This window comes from Hyla sarda, chromosome 6, assembly GCF_029499605.1.
Source record: "Hyla sarda isolate aHylSar1 chromosome 6, aHylSar1.hap1, whole genome shotgun sequence".
Lineage (NCBI taxonomy): Eukaryota > Metazoa > Chordata > Amphibia > Anura > Hylidae > Hyla > Hyla sarda.
In genome coordinates this window covers 201,919,588-201,939,240 of record NC_079194.1, presented here as the reverse complement: position 1 = coordinate 201,939,240, position 19,653 = coordinate 201,919,588, and the positions used below count along the sequence as shown (strand labels likewise).

Sequence of the window (19,653 nt, the reverse complement as noted above, 5' to 3'; positions counted from 1 at the left end):
TAGAGATCTCTTGGATCTGGATGGAGAGAGATGCGACTTCTGGAAATTTATTATCCAGCCCAGGTCTTGCAGGCATGACACTGTCCGCTGGACATGCAGAGACAACGGGTGGTGAGAATTTGCAGTGATCAAAAGACCGTCTAGATAGGGAATGATGGTGATCCCTTCTAGTCTCAGGGAGGCTACAACCTCTACCATGACTATTGTAAATATCCTCGGAGCCGAGGACAATCCAAAAGGCAGAGCTTGAATTGGAAATTAAAAACTTTTTTGTTTAACCAGACTACAAACCAAAGGTATTTCTGGTGAGGTTCATAGATTGGAATATGGAAGTAAGCATCTTTTAAATTGATAGTCTCTATCCAGGCGTCCTTTTGGATTAGTGGTATGGCAGATTTCAATGTTTCTATTTTAAACTTTTGAAAGTAAAATGTTTGTTCGGACCCTTCAAATTTATAATGGTTCTGAAGGAACCATTGGGCTTTGGGACTAGGAATAAGTTGGAATAGTGTCCTAGGCCTTGTTCTTGCTGAGGAAACAGAATAATAGCCCCAAGGGACAACAGATCTTTATACTTGAGCAGAGTCTCATGTATGCATTTTCTGATCCTAGAACCGTAATGCAATATATTTGAGGAGGAGGGAAGGCAAACTCGATTCCAAAGCCGAACTCCAGAGAGCTCAGAATAAACAGAATTTTTGAGATGTTCGCCACTGGCGACAAAATAGTGTGAGTCTTTCCCCCACCTGAAGACCGTCCTTATTTTTTACTTGGTAGATTTTTCTTTAGGAAGGACCTTCATATCCGCAGAATGTTCCAGAGTCCTATCCAAGACTTGGTTTAATTTGAGTAGAAGAAGAGTCTCACAATTTCTTTAATAATCCATCCATTTTACGATCTAAAGGATCTTTAAGTTGAGAGCTATCCTAAAAAGTAAGGATGTCTTTTACCACTTTAGATACCTGTACATCAATTTTTGGAATTTTGTTCCATAAGTTCGTATCTTCCTCATTAGTTGAAATCTGGAACGAAATTCATTGCAAAGTAACAGTCTTTCCTCCGGCTTCCATTCCTCAAGAATCAGACCCCTAATGATATATGAACGGTGAACACCTATTGTCTTTTAGGTTTCAATCCCGCAAATATAAGATCTTGGATAGAAGTAGACTCAGAAGTTTGAGGAATGTTCATTGCATTTCTGACAGCATTAACTAGATTTTCCATGTCCTCCGAGGAGAAATAATATATTTTATCATTCCTCCCTGTACAAGGTTCAATGATGTCACTTTCTTCTTAAGAATTGGAACCCACAGAAAAAAATGTCAACCTCAGAATCTGAATCAGAGTTTACTAAAACAGTGGTTTTACATCTTTTTAACAGAGAAGGATCCGAAAAAGAGGGAAGATCCGGCATATGGAATGGATCAACCAGTGGAAATGGATCAATCAACTGAGCTTTTGGCAGAGCCGCAGCGACAGAAGATTGAACTTAAGATTTAATAAAAGAAACAAAGTTCCTCCAAAAAAACATGGGGATTTCTGCTGAATTAATTAACATACAGGCTTTACAAAGGGGCTTATTATATCCTTTATGCTGTATAAAGGCACCAACCCCACATTTTTTTAGGTTTAACCTTGGACTCTATATCCTTAGATTTCTCTGGGGCCTCCTTGTCTCCCAAACAGGAGAGAAGGGAACCCACAAGAACAGGGAATTATTAAAACAATACTCCCCCCAAAAGTAGTAAGTGTACCTGCAATGGGTCAATTACTCACTGGGTTGCCGGGTCCTGTGCGCTCCAGAGATGCAGAGCGGGCAGCGACCAAAACTATCCATGGTGTCCAGAGGATAGACCTGGGCTTGCCCAGGGCTTTAGAAATTGGCGCCCGCCCCCCAAATCGGCGTCTTGGCATCCTCTGGTGGGTGCCGCCCTCTTGGAGGCGGGAATTCCGAGCTCTGGGCTTGCGCGCGCGACGTCACCTGCACAACGCCACCGCCAGAACCCGGAAGCGGCCAGGAGAACTAGGTCCCCTGCATAAACTCCCGGAGCGCCGCAGGGGGACCGAATGCGGGACCGGAGAGGTGCCTCACCAGCAGGCCACGACCCGGTACGGGGGAAAGAGAAGGAGGCCGAGGCGACCAACTCCCCCCCGCCTGAATTCCACTATACACAGCCCACCAGGAAAAGGTACAGACCTCTCTGCACCCCTGCTCCATAGGAACAGGAAACACTGAGGGAGTATGGCAGGAGGGGCCTTTTAACCTCTCTTGTGCTTCCTTTTCCTATGCAGATAGGGAGCAATCTCTTTTGGTGCTGTCGTGAGTGGACAAAGTGAAAAGGGTATTTAAAGCCCTGTAACGCGTTGTGTATGTTAAATTAAAAAGGAAAAAGAACAAAATTCCTGACACTTACTGTCTGAGACATCGTATGTCAGCAGTGTCAAATTCAGCTTCCATTTCCTCTCTTTCTTCATCCTGATTACACCATAAAGTAGGCTGTTAGGTACCTTTAGTAGGTAGGTCTCATATTTTAGATACGTAGGTACAACTTCAGATAGGTTGGAACTCCTATAAAGTAGGTATGTAGGTCTCCTTACTAAAAAGGTGTGACCTCCCAGTAGGTAGGCAATTCCAATAAAGTAGGTAGGTAGTTTCCTCCAGTAGGTAGGTTTCTCTAGTAAGTAGGTAGGTTATTTAATAGGTAGGCCCCCCTAATAAATGGATGTTCCCCCTGTAGGCAAGTCAGTCCCTCAGTAGGTAGGTACCCCCAACAGGTAAGCTGATGACCTATTTTTGGGATAGTTAAATATCAGATTGGTGTGGGTACTATTTTTGGCACCCACATGGATCAGCTGATAAAGGCTGGGTGCACAGTTTTGTTTTGTTTTTTATCTTCACTTTCAGGCACAAAAACAACTGCTTTTCAAGGAAAACCAACTGGTCCATTTTTTTATGTTTTTTGTTTTTTCAGACCGTTCCATAATTTTTTTTTTTGCTACAGCAATTGCTATTATACAATGTGAAAAGCATCTTTTTTTTTCGAAAAGCAGCCCAAAAAGTGTGCTAAAATGTTCCAAAACATGGCCTATGTTAAGCCATAAACAGACAGAAAATATGTCCTTGCACGTCATTTTAAAGCCGTGAAATTGTATTTAAAAAAAACAGACAAAAAAATAAATAAAAAAATGCTGCTTTTTCAGCCATCCCCTGAAGGGACTTTTCATGGCTCCAATAAAGGACCAGAATACTGTGTGTGAACAAAACCCAAAGGTAAACAGAGATGTAAATTTAGTAGCGGCTGTGATTAATATTGTAGCTTACTATAACTCAATGGTGCAGGACTATTTAGTACCAGGCACAGCCACTACAAAGTATACACTGTTGTGTCTGGTAAAAAATGAAGGGGACAGGGCCCCTTTTATCATCTAATCAATTGGGGTGCAGGGTGATGGACCTTCACTGATCTGATATTTATGGCCTATTCTGGAAAACATTTTTATTGTTGATTACAATAAAAAAATATATATATATGTTTTTCATGATCTACGTACGTAGTAATGGAATATTTAATTGAGGAACAGATTTTTGTTACAGTATCTAGGCTCTACAGTATCTAGACAGAAGAATACAAAGAAAATAAATACTCACACACACCCTAATAAACCAATGACAGCAATTAGTTACTCAAAGCAAACAATATTACATACCATTAGTGAAGCAACACAAATATTTTTTGAAACTGCACAAATAATATATGGACAAAAGTATTGAGCCCCACCTTTTAATTACTCAGGGATGTGGAATTCCTATCACCCGATGCCCAGGACATGCAGTTCCGGGTGCTGGGAAGGCGATTTTTTATTAGCCCTGCTTCGGGCAAGCAGGGCTGCGCTCAGCAGTCTGTATGGAGCGGGCTCCCGACTCCTGCCTGCTCCATACTCTGCAGCCCCCAATTGATTTCAGTAGCCAGGGGCTACCACTAATAGCCAGCATGGCTGGCTATTAACCCTTTAGATCGCTGCTGTTAAAGCTGACAGCGGCGTCTAAAGGGACATGTGAATGCTCCCTGGTGGGCTAGTGGGGTGGATCACCACCCGCAGCATGATCGCAGGGGAGAGATCCACTATATACCTCTGTTCCCTGGTGTCCGGTGGCTCTGTCATTGATAGAGCCTGGCTGGACTAGGCTCTATCAATGGATTGCAGAGCACACAGATCAATGGAGTTCAATAGGACTCTATTGATCTGTATGAGGAATCTAATGATTGTGTAAAACAAAAACAAAAAAGTTTTAATAAAAGATTAAAAGACAGACATTAACCCCTTCCATGTTTAAAGTTCTAACCACCCCCTTTTCCTATATAAAAACCTGTAAACATAATAAAAATAAACATATTTAGTATCACTGCGTGCGTAATTGTACGATCTATTAAAATATAACATTATGTATCCCATACAGTAAATTATGTAAAAAAAAAAAATATAAATACCAAACCACAGAATTGCAATTTTTATAATATCCAAGAAAAAAGTTAAAAAGCGATTAAAAAGTTAGATCTATACCAAAATGGTACCGATACAAAAAACAGATTATGGCACAAAAAATGAGGCCTCATACAGCCTGGTGTGTTCGAAATTTTTTTAAAAAAAAAAAGCTACAGAGGTCAAAAAATGGCAATTAAAAAAATTGGAAAAAGTTCAGATTTAAAAAAAAATTTTGTAAAACATGACGGAAACTATACAAATCTGGTATTGCTGTAATCAGGCCGGCCTAAAGTATCAAACTAACATGTTAGCTCAACCACAAGGTAAATGGCGTAGAAAAGTAAACCACCAAATTAGCAAAATTTAACTTTTTCAATTTCACGTCACCGATTTATATATATTTATTTTTTGGTTCGGAGAATATGTTATTGAAAAATTTAAAGGTATCATTATAGTAGTTATTTATGGCTATTATAGGGCATGGAGGAAAAAATGAAAGTGTAAAAGCAAAAATTGGCCAGGACAAGTGGATCGTCATGAGGGACAAGTAGATTTTGCTCCGTTTTAGTCCCATAGACAAGTAGTTTTTTATAAAAATTTCCACACCCCTGATTACTGAAGATGGATCATTCAGATGTACCAATGCACTTAGGCTAAGTTTCTACTTGTTTTTTTTTTTTTGGCCCAAAAAAGCGAAAGATAAAAAACGTCACGATAAAAGCGATAAAAACTGCCCCAAAAACGTGTGATTCCAGCCTTAGAATTGACTGGTCATATGGCAGGGATGTGGAATTCCTATCGCCCGACGCCCGGGACTAGCAGTTTTGGGCGCCGGGCAGGTGAATTTGTCCGGCCCTTAGCCCGACTTCGGGCAAGCAGGGCCGGACCTGACAAGTGCTGTGGCGATCTGCAGTCTGTATGGAGCGGGCTCCCGACTCCTGCCCGCTCCATACTCTGCCGCCTCCGACAATAAAAAACTGTATCCTCGGATGGAGATGAGAAGCTGTGTATTTGTCTTCTCTCCCCTGCTCTGCAGACGTGCGGGGGGAGATGAGGGGGCGTGTCTTCTTGCTCCCGGTGCAGACCTGCATCCTCTGCCTTCACTCCCCCCAGCTGTAGCTTTGGAGAGCTGAGGGGAGGAGGCGCGTCTGCACGGGGAGATGCTTGTGGCGCTCTGCAGTATGTTTGGAGCGGGCTCGGGATTCCTGCCCGCTCCATACTCTGCAGCCCCCGGCTGTTCTCAGTAGCCGGGGGCCGCCGCTAATAGCCAGCATGCAGCGATCACCGCGGCTGGCTATTAACCCTTTAGATTGCCGCTGTCAAAGCTGACAGCGGCGTCTAAAGGGAGATGTGAACGCTCCCTGGTGGGCTAGTGGGGGGGGATCGCCCCCCGCAGTGCGATCACAGGGGGGCGATCCACTATAGAGGTAGCCGGAGGACTTACCTCTGCTTCCTCCTGTCCCGGCTCTGTCATTGATAGATCCTGGCTGGACCAGGCTCTATCAATGGATCACAGAGCACACAGATTAATAGAGTTCAATAGAATCTATTCATCTGTCTGAGGAATCTAATGATTCCTCATAAGTCTAATAAAGTGTAAAAAAAAAAAAGTTTTAATAAAAGTTTGAAAGACACATTAACCTAGTGGTCTTCAAACTGTGCCCCTCCAGATGTTACAAAACTACAATTCCCAGCATGCCAGGAGTTGTAGTTTTGCAACATCTGGAGGGCCAGAGTTTGAAGACCGCTGCATTAACCCCTTCCATGTTAAAAGTTCAAATCACCCCCTTTTCCTATATAAAAACATGCAAACATAATAAAAATAAACATATTTGGTATCGCTTCGTGCGTAATTGTACAACCTATTAAAATAAAACATTATGTATCCCGTACGGTAAATGTAAAAAAATACCAAACCACAGATTTGCAATTTTTATAATATCCCATAAAAAAAAAGTTAAAAAGCGATTAAAAAGTCAGATCAATGCCAAAATGGTACCGATACAAAAAAACAGATTATGGCGCAAAACATGAGCCCTCATACAGCCTGGTATGCGGAAAAAAAATAAAGCTGCAGGGGTTAAAAAATGGCAATTAAAAAAATTTGAAAAAGTTCAGAATTAGTAAAACATGACATAAACGATACAAATCTGGTATTGCTGTAACCAGGCGCCTAAAGAATAAAACTAACATGTTACCTCAACCACAAGGTAAATGGCGCAGAAAAGAAAACCACCAAATCTGCTAAATTATCTTTTACTATTTCAATATCACTTCCCCAAATATATATATATTTTTAGGTTCAGAGAATGTTATTGAAAAATTCAAAGGTATCATTATAGTAGGTAGTTATCATTATAGTAGGTAGTTATGGCTATTATAGGGCGAGGAGGAAAAAATGAGTGCGTAAAAGCGAAAATTGGCCCGGACAAGTGGATCGTCATGAGGGACAAGTAGATTTTGCACCATTTAGTTTTTAATAAAATTTCCACACCCCTGTATGGGGAGATGTATCAAAACCTGTGTAGAGGAAGAGTGGTTCAGTTGCCCATAGCAACCAATCATATTGCTTCTTTTAGTTTTAAAGAGGTCTTTGAAAAATAAAAGCAATGTGATTGTGATATGGGCAAATTCTTCCTCTCTTCCTCTACACTGGGTTTGATAAATGGAGTTCCTATAATCTGTAGGAAAGTGTTCCATGTGTGCCTACTCAATAGTCTGCATATTGCAGTTAGGGACAAGTTTGCTGGATGTTCAGGATTCTGTTTAAGGGTGCGTTCCCACAGGGCGTATACGCAGCGTATTTGACGCTGCGCAAAATTTATGGCAGCAGCGGGAAATACGTTGCGTATTCCTCGCTCTCTATACACACAGGGCTTTCCTGCAGCAGCCATATGCGTGGTGAGTTTTGTAGGCGGGGCCGTGTGCCGGCGTGTCTGTGAGGTGTGGCTCCACCTCCAAAACTCACTGCACACATAGGGCTGCCGCCGGAAAGCCCTGTGTGTATAGAGAGCGAGGAATACGCAGCGTATTTCCCGCTGCTGCCATAAATTTTGCGCAGCGTCAAATACGCTGCGTATACACCCTGTGGGAATGCACCCTAAGCAAGAATTCCAATTCTACAGTAACTCCTGACTGTTGTGTGCTCATCTGTTTCTGTAAGGGGATGTTCACACAGGCGGGTCTCTTGTGAGTTTCCCGCTGTTGGTTTTAGACACAGATAACTTTCTGCAGCAGATTTTGTTGACTTCAATGGGGTCTGCTGCAGATTTTCTGCTGTGGAAAATCCACAATGGCTAACTCACAAAGGATCCTGCTGTGTGAAAGTACCCTAAGGTTCATTCACAGTTATTGCTGTCTGTTTCATGTATACATTTTATAGGGGGAAACATTTATATATGTTAGCAGATTCTAGAAACTGATGCTGCTGTATGACATGTTGTATATAACTGCTGCTGTATGACATGCTGTGTATGACTTTTGCTGTATGACATGTTATGTATGATTGCTGTGCATGACTGCTGCTGTATGACCTGCTGTGTATGACTTCTGCTGTATGACATGCTGTGTATGACATGCTGTATATGACATGTTGTGTATGACTGCTGCTGTATGACATGCTGTGTATGATTGCTGCTGTATGACACGTTATTTATGACTACTGCTATAAGACATGTTGTGTATAACATGCTGTGTATGACTGCTGCTGTATATGACATGTGTATGAGTGCTGCTGTATGACACATTATGTATGACTGCTGCTTTATGACATGATGTGTATGACTGTTGCTATATGCCATGCTGTGAATGACTGCTGCTATATGACATGTTGTATATGACTGCTGGTATATGACATGTTGTGTATGATTGCTGCTGTATGACATGCTTTGCATGGCTGCTGCTGTATGACATACTGTGTATGAATGCTGCTGTTTGACATGCTGTATATGTCATGTTGTGTATGACATGCTGTGTATGATTGCTGCTGTATGATACGTTACGTATGACTTCTGCTTTATGACACGTTATGTATGACAACAGCAGTCATACATAACAACATGTCATATAGCAGCAGTAATACATAACGTGTCATATAGCAGCAGTGATACTGCTATATGACACATTATGTGTGACTGCTGCTATATGACATGCTGTGTATGATTGCTGCTGTATGACACGTTTTGTATGATTCCTGCTATATGACATGCTATGTATGACTGCTGCTATATGACACATTATGTATGACTGATGCTACATGATGTTGTGTATGACTGCTGCTATATGACATGCTATGTTTGACTGCTGCTATATGACACATTATGTATGACTGCTGCTACATGACGTTGTGTATGACTGCTGCTATATGACATGCTATGTATGACTGCTGCTATATGACACATTATGTATGACTGATGCTACCATGATGTTGTGTATGACTGCTGCTATATGACATGCTGTGTATGACATGTTATGTATGACTGCTGCTATTACACGTTATGTATGACTGCTGCTATATGACACGTTATGTATGACTGCTGCCAGGGCCTGCGTTAGGTTGGGGCAATCAGGGCAATTACCCCGGCCCCCATCCCCAGGGGGCCCCCTGCGGGCTGCTCAGTGGCGGACCCCCCCCCCCCCTGTAGCAGCCTGTAGGGGCCCCGTCACATTCGGGACATCCCTGTGTCCCAAAACATCTTTTCGGGACACAAGAATGTCCCAGTTACCTTTCTGCGGCCCTGCGTTACCTTTAAAAATGCAGGGGCTGCCGGGAGGTAGCGCACAAAGGGACCTCACTGTCAGCCTAATGTGGGGGAACTACAACCTAATGTGGGGGAACTACAACCTAATGTGGGGGGAACTATACTGCCAACCTAATGTAGGGGAACTACAACCTAATGTGGGGAATTATACTGCCAGCCTAATGTGGGGGAATTACAACCTAATGTTGGGGAACTACATTTTATTGTGGGGGAACTATACTGCCAACCTAATGTGGAGAGGGAACTATACTCCCAACCTAATGTGGGGGACCTATGCTGCCAACCTAAGGGGGGGGGGGAACTAAACTGCCAACCTAATGTGGGGAAACTACAACCTAATGTGGGGGGGGGGGACTATACTGTCAACCTAATGTGGAGGGAACTATACAAAAATATATATAATGTGGGGGAACTATACAAAAATATATATAAAAATATCCCTATAACTCTTTTATTTTTCTGTATATGGGGATGTATGAGGGCTAATTTTTTGCGCTGTGATTTGTAGTTTTTATCGGTACCATTTTTGTTTTGATGGGACTTTTCAATTGCTTTTTAGATATTTTTTTAAGGTATTTGAAGTGACCAAAAATGTGCAAATCTGGTTGGTGCACTAATATGACTTTTGGGGCCCCACTTTTGATTTTGCCCAGGGCCACGCGAAGCCTAAAGCCGGTGCTGACCACTGCTATATGACATGCTGTATATGACGTGTTGTGTATGACTGCTGCGTATGATTGCTGCTGCATGACACGTTATGTATGACTGCTGCTATATGACATGTTGTGTATAACATGCTGCGTATGATTGCTGCTGCATGACACGTTATGTATGACTGCTGCTATATGACATGTTGTGTATGACTGCTGCTATATGACATGTTGTGTATGACTGCTGCTATATGACATGTTGTGTATGACTGCTGCTATATCACATGTTGTGTATGACTGCTGCTATATCACATGTTGTGTATGACTGCTGCTATATCACATGTTGTGTATGACTGCTGCTATATGACATGTTGTGTATGACTGCTGCTATATGACATGTTGTGTATGACTGCTGCTATATGACATGTTGTGTATGACTGCTGCTATATGACATGTTGTGTATGACTGCTGCTATATGACGTTGTGTATGACTGCTGCTATATCACATGTTGTGTATGACTGCTGCTATATGATATGTTGTGTATGACTGCTGCTATATGATATGTTGTGTATGACTGCTGCTATATGACATGTTGTGTATGACTGCTGCTATATGACGTTGTGTATGACTGCTGCTATATCACATGTTGTGTATGACTGCTGCTATATGATATGTTGTGTATGACTGCTGCTATATGATATGTTGTGTATGACTGCTGCTATATGACATGTTGTGTATGACTGCTGCTATATGACGTTGTGTATGACTGCTGCTATATCACATGTTGTGTATGACTGCTGCTATATGATATGTTGTGTATGACTGCTGCTATATGACATGTGTATGACTCCTGCTATATGGCATGTTGTGTATGACTGCTGCTGTATGACATGAGGTGTATGACTGCTGCTGTATGACATGATGTGTATGACTCCTGCTAAATGACATGTTGTGTATAACTGCTGTGGAGCAATAAAGAAGCTGATTTGTTTGCAACCATTGGTTTTGAGTCTGTGGAATTTGTTCTTTTTCTTAATCCTTTTTCATTGAGTTTCATTATTAAAAACAAAAGGATTGTAATGCATCCGTTTTTGGCATAGACAATAGCGTAGTTGACAAAGGTTTGGATTACTGCAAAATTAAAGTATTGTAATGGAAACAAGTGAAACAAACAAAAACGTACTGTGTGAACACTCTCTTAAACCCAATTTCAATAGACGTCAATGGAAAGAGACGCCCAGAGCTTCACCATCTCCTACAAACTGACAGCTGAAGGTCTGAGGATACCAAAGCGGGCACATACAGGGTTCTTTGGATGGCACTAAATAAGACAGTGGTTTAACCTCTTAAGGACCAAGAAAGTACCGATACGTCCTGAGTCCTTTCCCTTTCTATAACGCGGGGCCACAACGTCATAGCGGGCCGGGACCCGTGGCTAATAGCGCGTGGCAATGATCGCGGTGCCGCACGCTATTATTCCTTTAGACGAGGCGTTCAAAGTTGAACGCTGCGTCTAAAGTGAAAGTACTGCCGGTTAGCTCAGGGGGCTGTTCAGGATGTCCGTGGCAAAATCGCGGCATCCCGAACAGCTCTGGGACACGAGGAGGTTCTCCTACCTTGCCTCCTGGTGTCCGATCGCCGAATGACTGCTCAGTGCCTGAGATCCAGACATGAGCAATCAAGCGGCAGAATCATTGATCAATGGTTTCCTATGAGAAACCATTGAACAATGTAAAAGATCAGTGTGTGCAGTGTTATAGTCCCCTATGGGAGCTATAACACTGCAAAAAAAAAAGTGAATAAAGATAATTTAACCCCTAATAAAAGTTTGAATCACCCCCCTTTTCCCATTTAAACCAAAAAACAGTGTAAATAAAAATAAACATATGTGGTATCGCCGCGTGCGGAAATGTCCGAATTATAAAAATATATCATTAATTAAACCGCACAGTCAATGTCGTACGCGCAAAAAAATTCCAAAGTCCAAAATAGTGTATTTTTGGTCACTTTTTATATCATGAAAAAATGAATAAAAAGCGATCAACAAGTCCGATCAATAGAAATATGGTACCGTGAAAGACTTCAGATCACGGCGCAAAAAATTAGCTCTCATACTGCCCCATATGCGGAAAAATAAAAAAGTTAAAGGGGTCAGATGACAATTTTAACCCCTTAAGGACGCAGGGTTTTTCAGTTTTTTCACTTTCGTTTTTTCCTCTTTACCTTTTAAAAATCATAACCCTTTCAATTTTCCACCAAAAAATCCATATTATGGCTTATTTTTTGCATCACCAATTCTACTTTGCAGTGACATTAGTCATTCTACCCAAAAATTCACTGTGAAACGGAAAAAAAAAATCATCGTGTGACAAAATCGAAGAAAGAACACCATTTTGTAACTTTTGGGGGCTTCTGTTTCTACGCAGTGCATATTTCGGTAAAAATTACACCTTATCATTATTCTGTAGGTCCATACGGTTAAAATGAGACCCTACTTATATAGGTTGGATTTTGTCGTACTTCTGGAAAAAAAATCATAACTACATGCAGAAAAATGTATACTTTTAAAAATGTCATCTTCTGACTCCTATAACTTTTTTTCTTTTCCATGTACAGGGCGGTATGAGGACTCATTTTTTGCGCGGTGATCTGAAGTTTTTATTGGCACCATATTGGTTTTGATCGGACTTTTTGATCACTTTTTATTCATTTTTTAATGGTATAAAAAGTGACCAAAAATAAGCTTTTTTGGACTTTGGAATTTTTTTTTACGTGTACGTCATTGACCGTGTGGTTTAATTAATGAGATATTGTTATAGTTCGGACATTTACGCACGCGGCGATACCACATATGTTTATTTTTATTTACACTGTTATTTTTTTTAATGGGAAAAGGGGGGTGATTCAAACTTTTATTAGGGAAGGGGTTAAATGACCTTTATTAACACTTTTTTTTAACTTTTTTTTTTGCAGTGTTATAGGTCCCATAGGGACCTATAACACTGCACACACTGATCTTTTACACAGATCACAGGCGTGTATTAACACGCCTGTGACCAGTGTTATCGGCGCTTGACTGCTCCTGCCTGGATCTCAGGCACGGAGCAGTCATTCGCCGATCAGACACCGAGGAGGCAGGTAAGGGCCCTCCCGGTGTCCTGCCAGCTGTTCGGGACGCCGCGATTTCACCGCGGCAGTCCCGAACAGCCCGACTGAGCAGCCGGGTTACTTTCACTTCAGACTCGGCGGTCAGCTTTGATCGCCGCGTCTGAATGGTTAATACAGGGCATCACCGTGATCGGTGATGTCCTGTATTAGCCGCGGGTCCCGGCCGTTGATAGCCGCCGGGACCGACCCGTTATGACGTGGGGACACCGTGTGACCCCCGCGGCATATCGCGAGAGCGGGCGGAGGACGTAAATATACGTCCTTCGTCGTAAAGGGGTTAAAAGTATAAATTTTCCTGCATGTAGTTATGATTTTTTTTCAGAAGTATGACAAAATCAAACCTACATAAGTAGGGTATCATTTCATATGGACCTACAGAACAAAGAGATTGTGTCATTTTTACCGAAAAATGTACGGCGTAGAAACAGAAGCCCCCAAAAGTTACAAAATGGCGGGGTTTTTTTCAATTTTGTCTAACAATGATTTTTTTTCCGTTTTGCTGTAGATTTTTGGGAAAAATTACGTCATTACAAAGTAGAATTGGTGGTGCAAAAAATAAGCCATCATATGGATTTTTAGGTGCAAAATTGAAAGAGTTATGATTTTAAATGTAAGGGGAAAAATAAATGTGCAAAACCGGAAAAAACCCTGGTCCTTAAGGGGTTAAAGTATAGGAGCCCTGGCTAAAACACTTCAGAGAACTCCTTACCTGGCACTTGCTGTCAGTATTATTTTCTGTAGTACAATTCTGAGGGTTAAAGACTTGAGGGTTAGTATCCCTATCTGAATTAAACATGAGGCTCACTACAAGGACTATGGACAAAATAAAAGAATAAAACTCTGTCAGCTCCTCATACACCAACTGGAAGTCCTGGCGACACTGAAAACCACAGAATGACTACACATCACGTGATAAATGAATGACGAGATGCAGGCAACATCACGTGACATCGGCCTCCCAGCCTCACTGCACGGTTGGTACCTCACAAAGCAAAGGCGTGTGGGCGGGGCACGTGATTGAGTGGGCGGAGTCAAGCTCTGAGGAGGAAAGAGGCGGAGTCTAAGAACGGCGACCACCGGGCGGGAGACACCCAGAGTGTGGTGACCCGGGAGGGTGACAGGAAGACATTGAGTTGCCTGGTTGGTTGAAGGATGCCGCGGGTAGTGCCGGATCAGAGAAGCAAGTTCGAAAATGAGGAATTTTTCCGGAAACTGAGTCGTGAATGTGAGGTGAGAAATAGACACACAGAAGGGGGAGATGTAGAAGAACATGTGTAGTATACAGAGTGGGGGGAGATCATGTGTAGTATACAGAGTGGGGGGAGATCATGTGTAGTATACAGAGTGGGGGGAGATCATGTGTAGTATACAGAGTGGGGGGAGATCATGTGTAGTATACAGAGTGGGGGGAGATCATGTGTAGTATACAGAGTGGGGGGAGATCATGTGTAGTATACAGAGTGGGGGGAGATCATGTGTAGGATACAGAGTGGGGGGGGGGAGATCATGTGTAGTATACAGAGTGGGGGGAGATCATGTGTAGTATACAGAGTGGGGGGAGATCATGTGTAGTATACAGAGTGGGGGGAGATCATGTGTAGGATACAGAGTGGGGGGAGATCATGTGTAGTATACAGAGTGGGGGGGGGGAGATCATGTGTAGTATACAGAGTGGGGGGGAGATCATGTGTAGTATACAGAGTGGGGGGAGATCATGTGTAGGATACAGAGTGGGGGGAGATCATGTGTAGGATACAGAGTGGGGGGAGATCATGTGTAGGATACAGAGTGGGGGGGGGGAGATCATGTGTAGGATACAGAGTGGGGGGGGGGGGAGATCATGTGTAGGATACAGAGTGGGGGGAGATCATGTGTAGGATACAGAGTGGGGGGAGATCATGTGTAGGATACAGAGTGGGGGGGGGAGATCATGTGTAGTATACAGAGTGGGGGGGGGGAGATCATGTGTAGTATACAGAGTGGGGGGGAGATCATGTGTAGTATACAGAGTGGGGGGGAGATCATGTGTAGTATACAGAGTGGGGGGGGGGGAGATCATGTGTAGTATACAGAGTGGGGGGGGGGGAGATCATGTGTAGTATACAGAGTGGGGGGGGAGATCATGTGTAGTATACAGAGTGGGGGGGGGGAGATCATGTGTAGTATACAGAGTGGGGGGGGGGGAGATCATGTGTAGTATACAGAGTGGGGGGGGAGATCATGTGTAGTATACAGAGTGGGGGGGAGATCATGTGTAGTATACAGAGTGGGGGGGAGATCATGTGTAGTATACAGAGTGGGGGGGGAGATCATGTGTAGTATACAGAGTGGGGGGGGGAGATCATGTGTAGTATACAGAGTGGGGGGGGGAGATCATGTGTAGTATACAGAGTGGGGGGGGGAGATCATGTGTAGTATACAGAGTGGGGGGGGAGATCATGTGTAGTATACAGAGTGGGGGGGGAGATCATGTGTAGGATACAGAGTGGGGGGGGGAGATCATGTGTAGGATACAGAGTGGGGGGAGATCATGTGTAGGATACAGAGTGGGGGGGGGGAGATCATGTGTAGTATACAGAGTGGGGGGGGGGGGGAGATCATGTGTAGTATACAGAGTGGGGGGGGAGGATCATGTGTAGTATACAGAGTGGGGGGGGAGATCATGTGTAGTATACAGAGTGGGGGGGGAGATCATGTGTAGTATACAGAGTGGGGGGGGGAGATCATGTGTAGTATACAGAGTGGGGGGGAGATCATGTGTAGTATACAGAGTGGGGGGGGAGATCATGTGTAGTATACAGAGTGGGGGGGAGATCATGTGTAGTATACAGAGTGGGGGGGGAGATCATGTGTAGTATACAGAGTGGGGGGGGAGATCATGTGTAGTATACAGAGTGGGGGGGGAGATCATGTGTAGTATACAGAGTGGGGGGGAGATCATGTGTAGTATACAGAGTGGGGGGGGAGATCATGTGTAGTATACAGAGTGGGGGGGAGATCATGTGTAGTATACAGAGTGGGGGGGAGATCATGTGTAGTATACAGAGTGGGGGGGAGATCATGTGTAGTATACAGAGTGGGGGGGAGATCATGTGTAGTATACAGAGTGGGGGGGGAGATCATGTGTAGTATACAGAGTGGGGGGGGAGATCATGTGTAGTATACAGAGTGGGGGGGGAGATCATGTGTAGTATACAGAGTGGGGGGGGGAGATTATGTGTAGTATACAGAGTGGGGGGGGAGATCATGTGTAGTATACAGAGTGGGGGGGGGGGAGATCATGTGTAGTATACAGAGTGGGGGGGGGAGATCATGTGTAGTATACAGAGTGGGGGGGGGGAGATCATGTGTAGTATACAGAGTGGGGGGGGAGATCATGTGTAGTATACAGAGTGGGGGGGGAGATCATGTGTAGGATACAGAGTGGGGGGGGAGATCATGTGTAGGATACAGAGTGGGGGGAGATCATGTGTAGGATACAGAGTGGGGGGGGGGGAGATCATGTGTAGTATACAGAGTGGGGGGGGGGAGATCATGTGTAGTATACAGAGTGGGGGGGAGATCATGTGTAGTATACAGAGTGGGGGGGAGATCATGTGTAGTATACAGAGTGGGGGGGAGATCATGTGTAGTATACAGAGTGGGGGGGGAGATCATGTGTAGTATACAGAGTGGGGGGGGAGATCATGTGTAGTATACAGAGTGGGGGGGGGAGATCATGTGTAGTATACAGAGTGGGGGGGGAGATCATGTGTAGTATACAGAGTGGGGGGGGGAGATCATGTGTAGTATACAGAGTGGGGGGGGGAGATCATGTGTAGTATACAGAGTGGGGGGGGGAGATCATGTGTAGTATACAGAGTGGGGGGGGGAGATCATGTGTAGTATACAGAGTGGGGGGGGGAGATCATGTGTAGTATACAGAGTGGGGGGGGGAGATCATGTGTAGTATACAGAGTGGGGGGGGGGAGATCATGTGTAGTATACAGAGTGGGGGGGGGGAGATCATGTGTAGTATACAGAGTGGGGGGGGAGATCATGTGTAGTATACAGAGTGGGGGGGGAGATCATGTGTAGTATACAGAGTGGGGGGGGGGAGAGATCGTGTGTAGTATACAGAGTGGGGGGGGGGAGATCGTGTGTAGTATACAGAGTGGGGGGGGAGAGATCGTGTGTAGTATACAGAGTGGGGGGGGGAGAGATCGTGTGTAGTATACAGAGTGGGGGGGGGAGAGATCGTGTGTAGTATACAGAGTGGGGGGGGGGGGGAGAGATCGTGTGTAGTATACAGAGTGAGGGGGGGAGAGATCGTGTGTAGTATACAGAGTGGGGGGGGAGAGATCGTGTGTAGTATACAGAGTGGGGGGGGAGAGATCGTGTGTAGTATACAGAGTGGGGGGGGAGAGATCGTGTGTAGTATACAGAGTGGGGGGGGAGAGATCGTGTGTAGTATCCGGTTTTGGACTGGACCTAAAGCCGTAGTATACTACGGTTTTAGGTCCGGTCAGGAAACCGCATACGGGTCAAAACTGAGCCGACCGGAGTCACCGTTTGACTCAGGTCGGGTCATTAAAGTAAATGGAGTCACAGGCTGATCCGGCTGGGGTACGGGAGCGCCCTGTTTGCCCCTCTCCCCGCCGGATCCGGCACCCGTATGTACAAAACGTGGTGTGAATGCAGCCTTACTTTAAAGGGTACCTCTCATCAAATAAACTTCTGATATATTTTAGATGAATGAATGTTGAATAACTTTCCAATAGCATGTTAATGAAAAATATGCTTCTTTCTATTGTATTTTTCCCGATCAGTCCTGTCAGCAAGCATTTCTGACTCATGCTGGAGTCCTAAACACTCAGAGCTGCCAGCCTGCTTTGTTCACTGCCAAACAGGCTGTGAACAAAGCAGGCTGGCAGCTCTGAGTGTTCTCCTTTGTGAACAAAGCAGACTGGCAGCTCGTAGTGTTTAGGACTCCAGCATGAGTCTGAAATGCTTGCTGCCAGGACTGGTAGGGAGACCCCTAGTGGTCGTTTCTTCAAAGTGGAAAATTAAATAGAAAGAAGCATATTGTTTAATAACATGCAATTGTAAAGTTATTCTGCATACATTAATCTATAATATATCAAAAGTTTTTTTGATAAGAGGTACCCTTTTATCTTAATGCCAGATTGAGACATAGGGGGGAGATTTATCAAAACCTAGCCAGAGGAAAAGTTGCCCATGGCAACCAATCAGCTTTCTTTTTTCCTTCATTTTTAAAAAGGCCTCTTCAAAATGAAAGAAGCAATCTGATTGGTTGCAATTTTTCCCTTGCACAGGTTTTGATAAATCTCCCCCACAGTCCAGACCATCAGAACTTCATTTTAAAGAACATTTAAAGTGTATTTACCCATAACTACTGGTTATACTTCTGCATGACATTTTTATGACTGAAATGTCCTTTAAAGGGGTAGTCCAGTGGTGAAAAACTTATCCCCTATCCTAAGGATAGGGGATAAGTTTGAGATCGCGGGGGGTCCGACCGCTGGGGCCCCCTGCAATCTCTCTGTACGGGGCCCCGGCTCTCCGCCGAGATAGCGGGTGTCGACCCCCGCACGAGGCGGCGGACGACACGCCCCCTCAATACATCTCTATGGCAGAGCCGGAGATTGCCGAAGGCAGCGCTCTGCCATAGAGTTGTATTGAGGGGGCATGTCGGCCGCCGCCTCGTGCGGAGGTCGACACGCCCCCTTCCCGCGGGCTGTCGGGGCTCCGTACAGGAGATCGCAGGAGACCCAGCGGTCGGACCCCCCGCGATCTGCAACTTATGCCCTATCCTTAGGATAGGGGATAAGTTGCTCACCACTGAGTCACCACTGGGACTACTCCTTTAAGGGTGTGTTCCCACCTGGCGTATACGCAGAGTATTTCACGCTGCGCAAGATTTACGGCAGCAGCGGGAAATGCGCTGCATATTCCTTGCTCACTATACGCACAGGGCTTTCCGGCAGCAGCCCTATGTATGCAGTGAGTTTTGGGGGCGGAGTCATGCGTCACAGTCACGCCGTCACGTGGCCCCGCCTCTAAAACTCATTACACTACACAGGCTGCCGCCGGAAAGCCCTGTGTGTACAGTGAGCAAGGAATACGCAGCGTATTTCCCACTGCTGCCGTAAATTTTGCGCAGCGTGAAATACGCTGTGTATACGCCAGGTGGGAACGCACCCTAAAAGAGAAACCTAAGTGTTTTTCCACATATTCCTCAATGTTGTTCATAAGTTCAAGAATTTTACCACTGGAAGTCAAACCGATACAATATGGAGGCTTCCCTATACCTGCTGGACTTCTTGTTTGCACTTATGTTGTATAAATCAAGCCTATGTGTTGGTAGGTCCCTGCATATCTGACTGCCACGCCATGTTGGGCGCTGTCCTTGTTATGTCATTAGGCTGATAATATTATGATAGGCTATTGCTATTTGTATTTATAATGTTATTGCTAGTGTATTTATAATGTTATTGATTTGTCAACCTTCTTTTTGTGTGTTTACAGATCAAATACACAGGGTTTAGGGACCGACCGCATGAGGAACGACAGGGGCGTTTTCAGAATG

At 44.3% G+C, this 19,653-nt stretch overlaps 1 protein-coding gene across 1 annotated transcript in view; it reads left to right on the top strand.

Annotated features, from left to right (window-relative positions):
* Positions 1–14,034: 14,034 nt before the first annotated feature.
* The window catches only part of CBFB (core-binding factor subunit beta), a 35,212-nt gene continuing 29,593 nt past the window's right edge, over positions 14,035–19,653 (top strand). Inside the window, exons 1-2 of the mRNA XM_056528155.1 lie at positions 14,035–14,294; positions 19,593–19,652. Of these exons, the coding sequence (XP_056384130.1) occupies positions 14,217–14,294; positions 19,593–19,652 (138 nt within the window). The 5' untranslated portion in view covers positions 14,035–14,216. The remainder of the gene's footprint in view (positions 14,295–19,592; position 19,653) is intronic.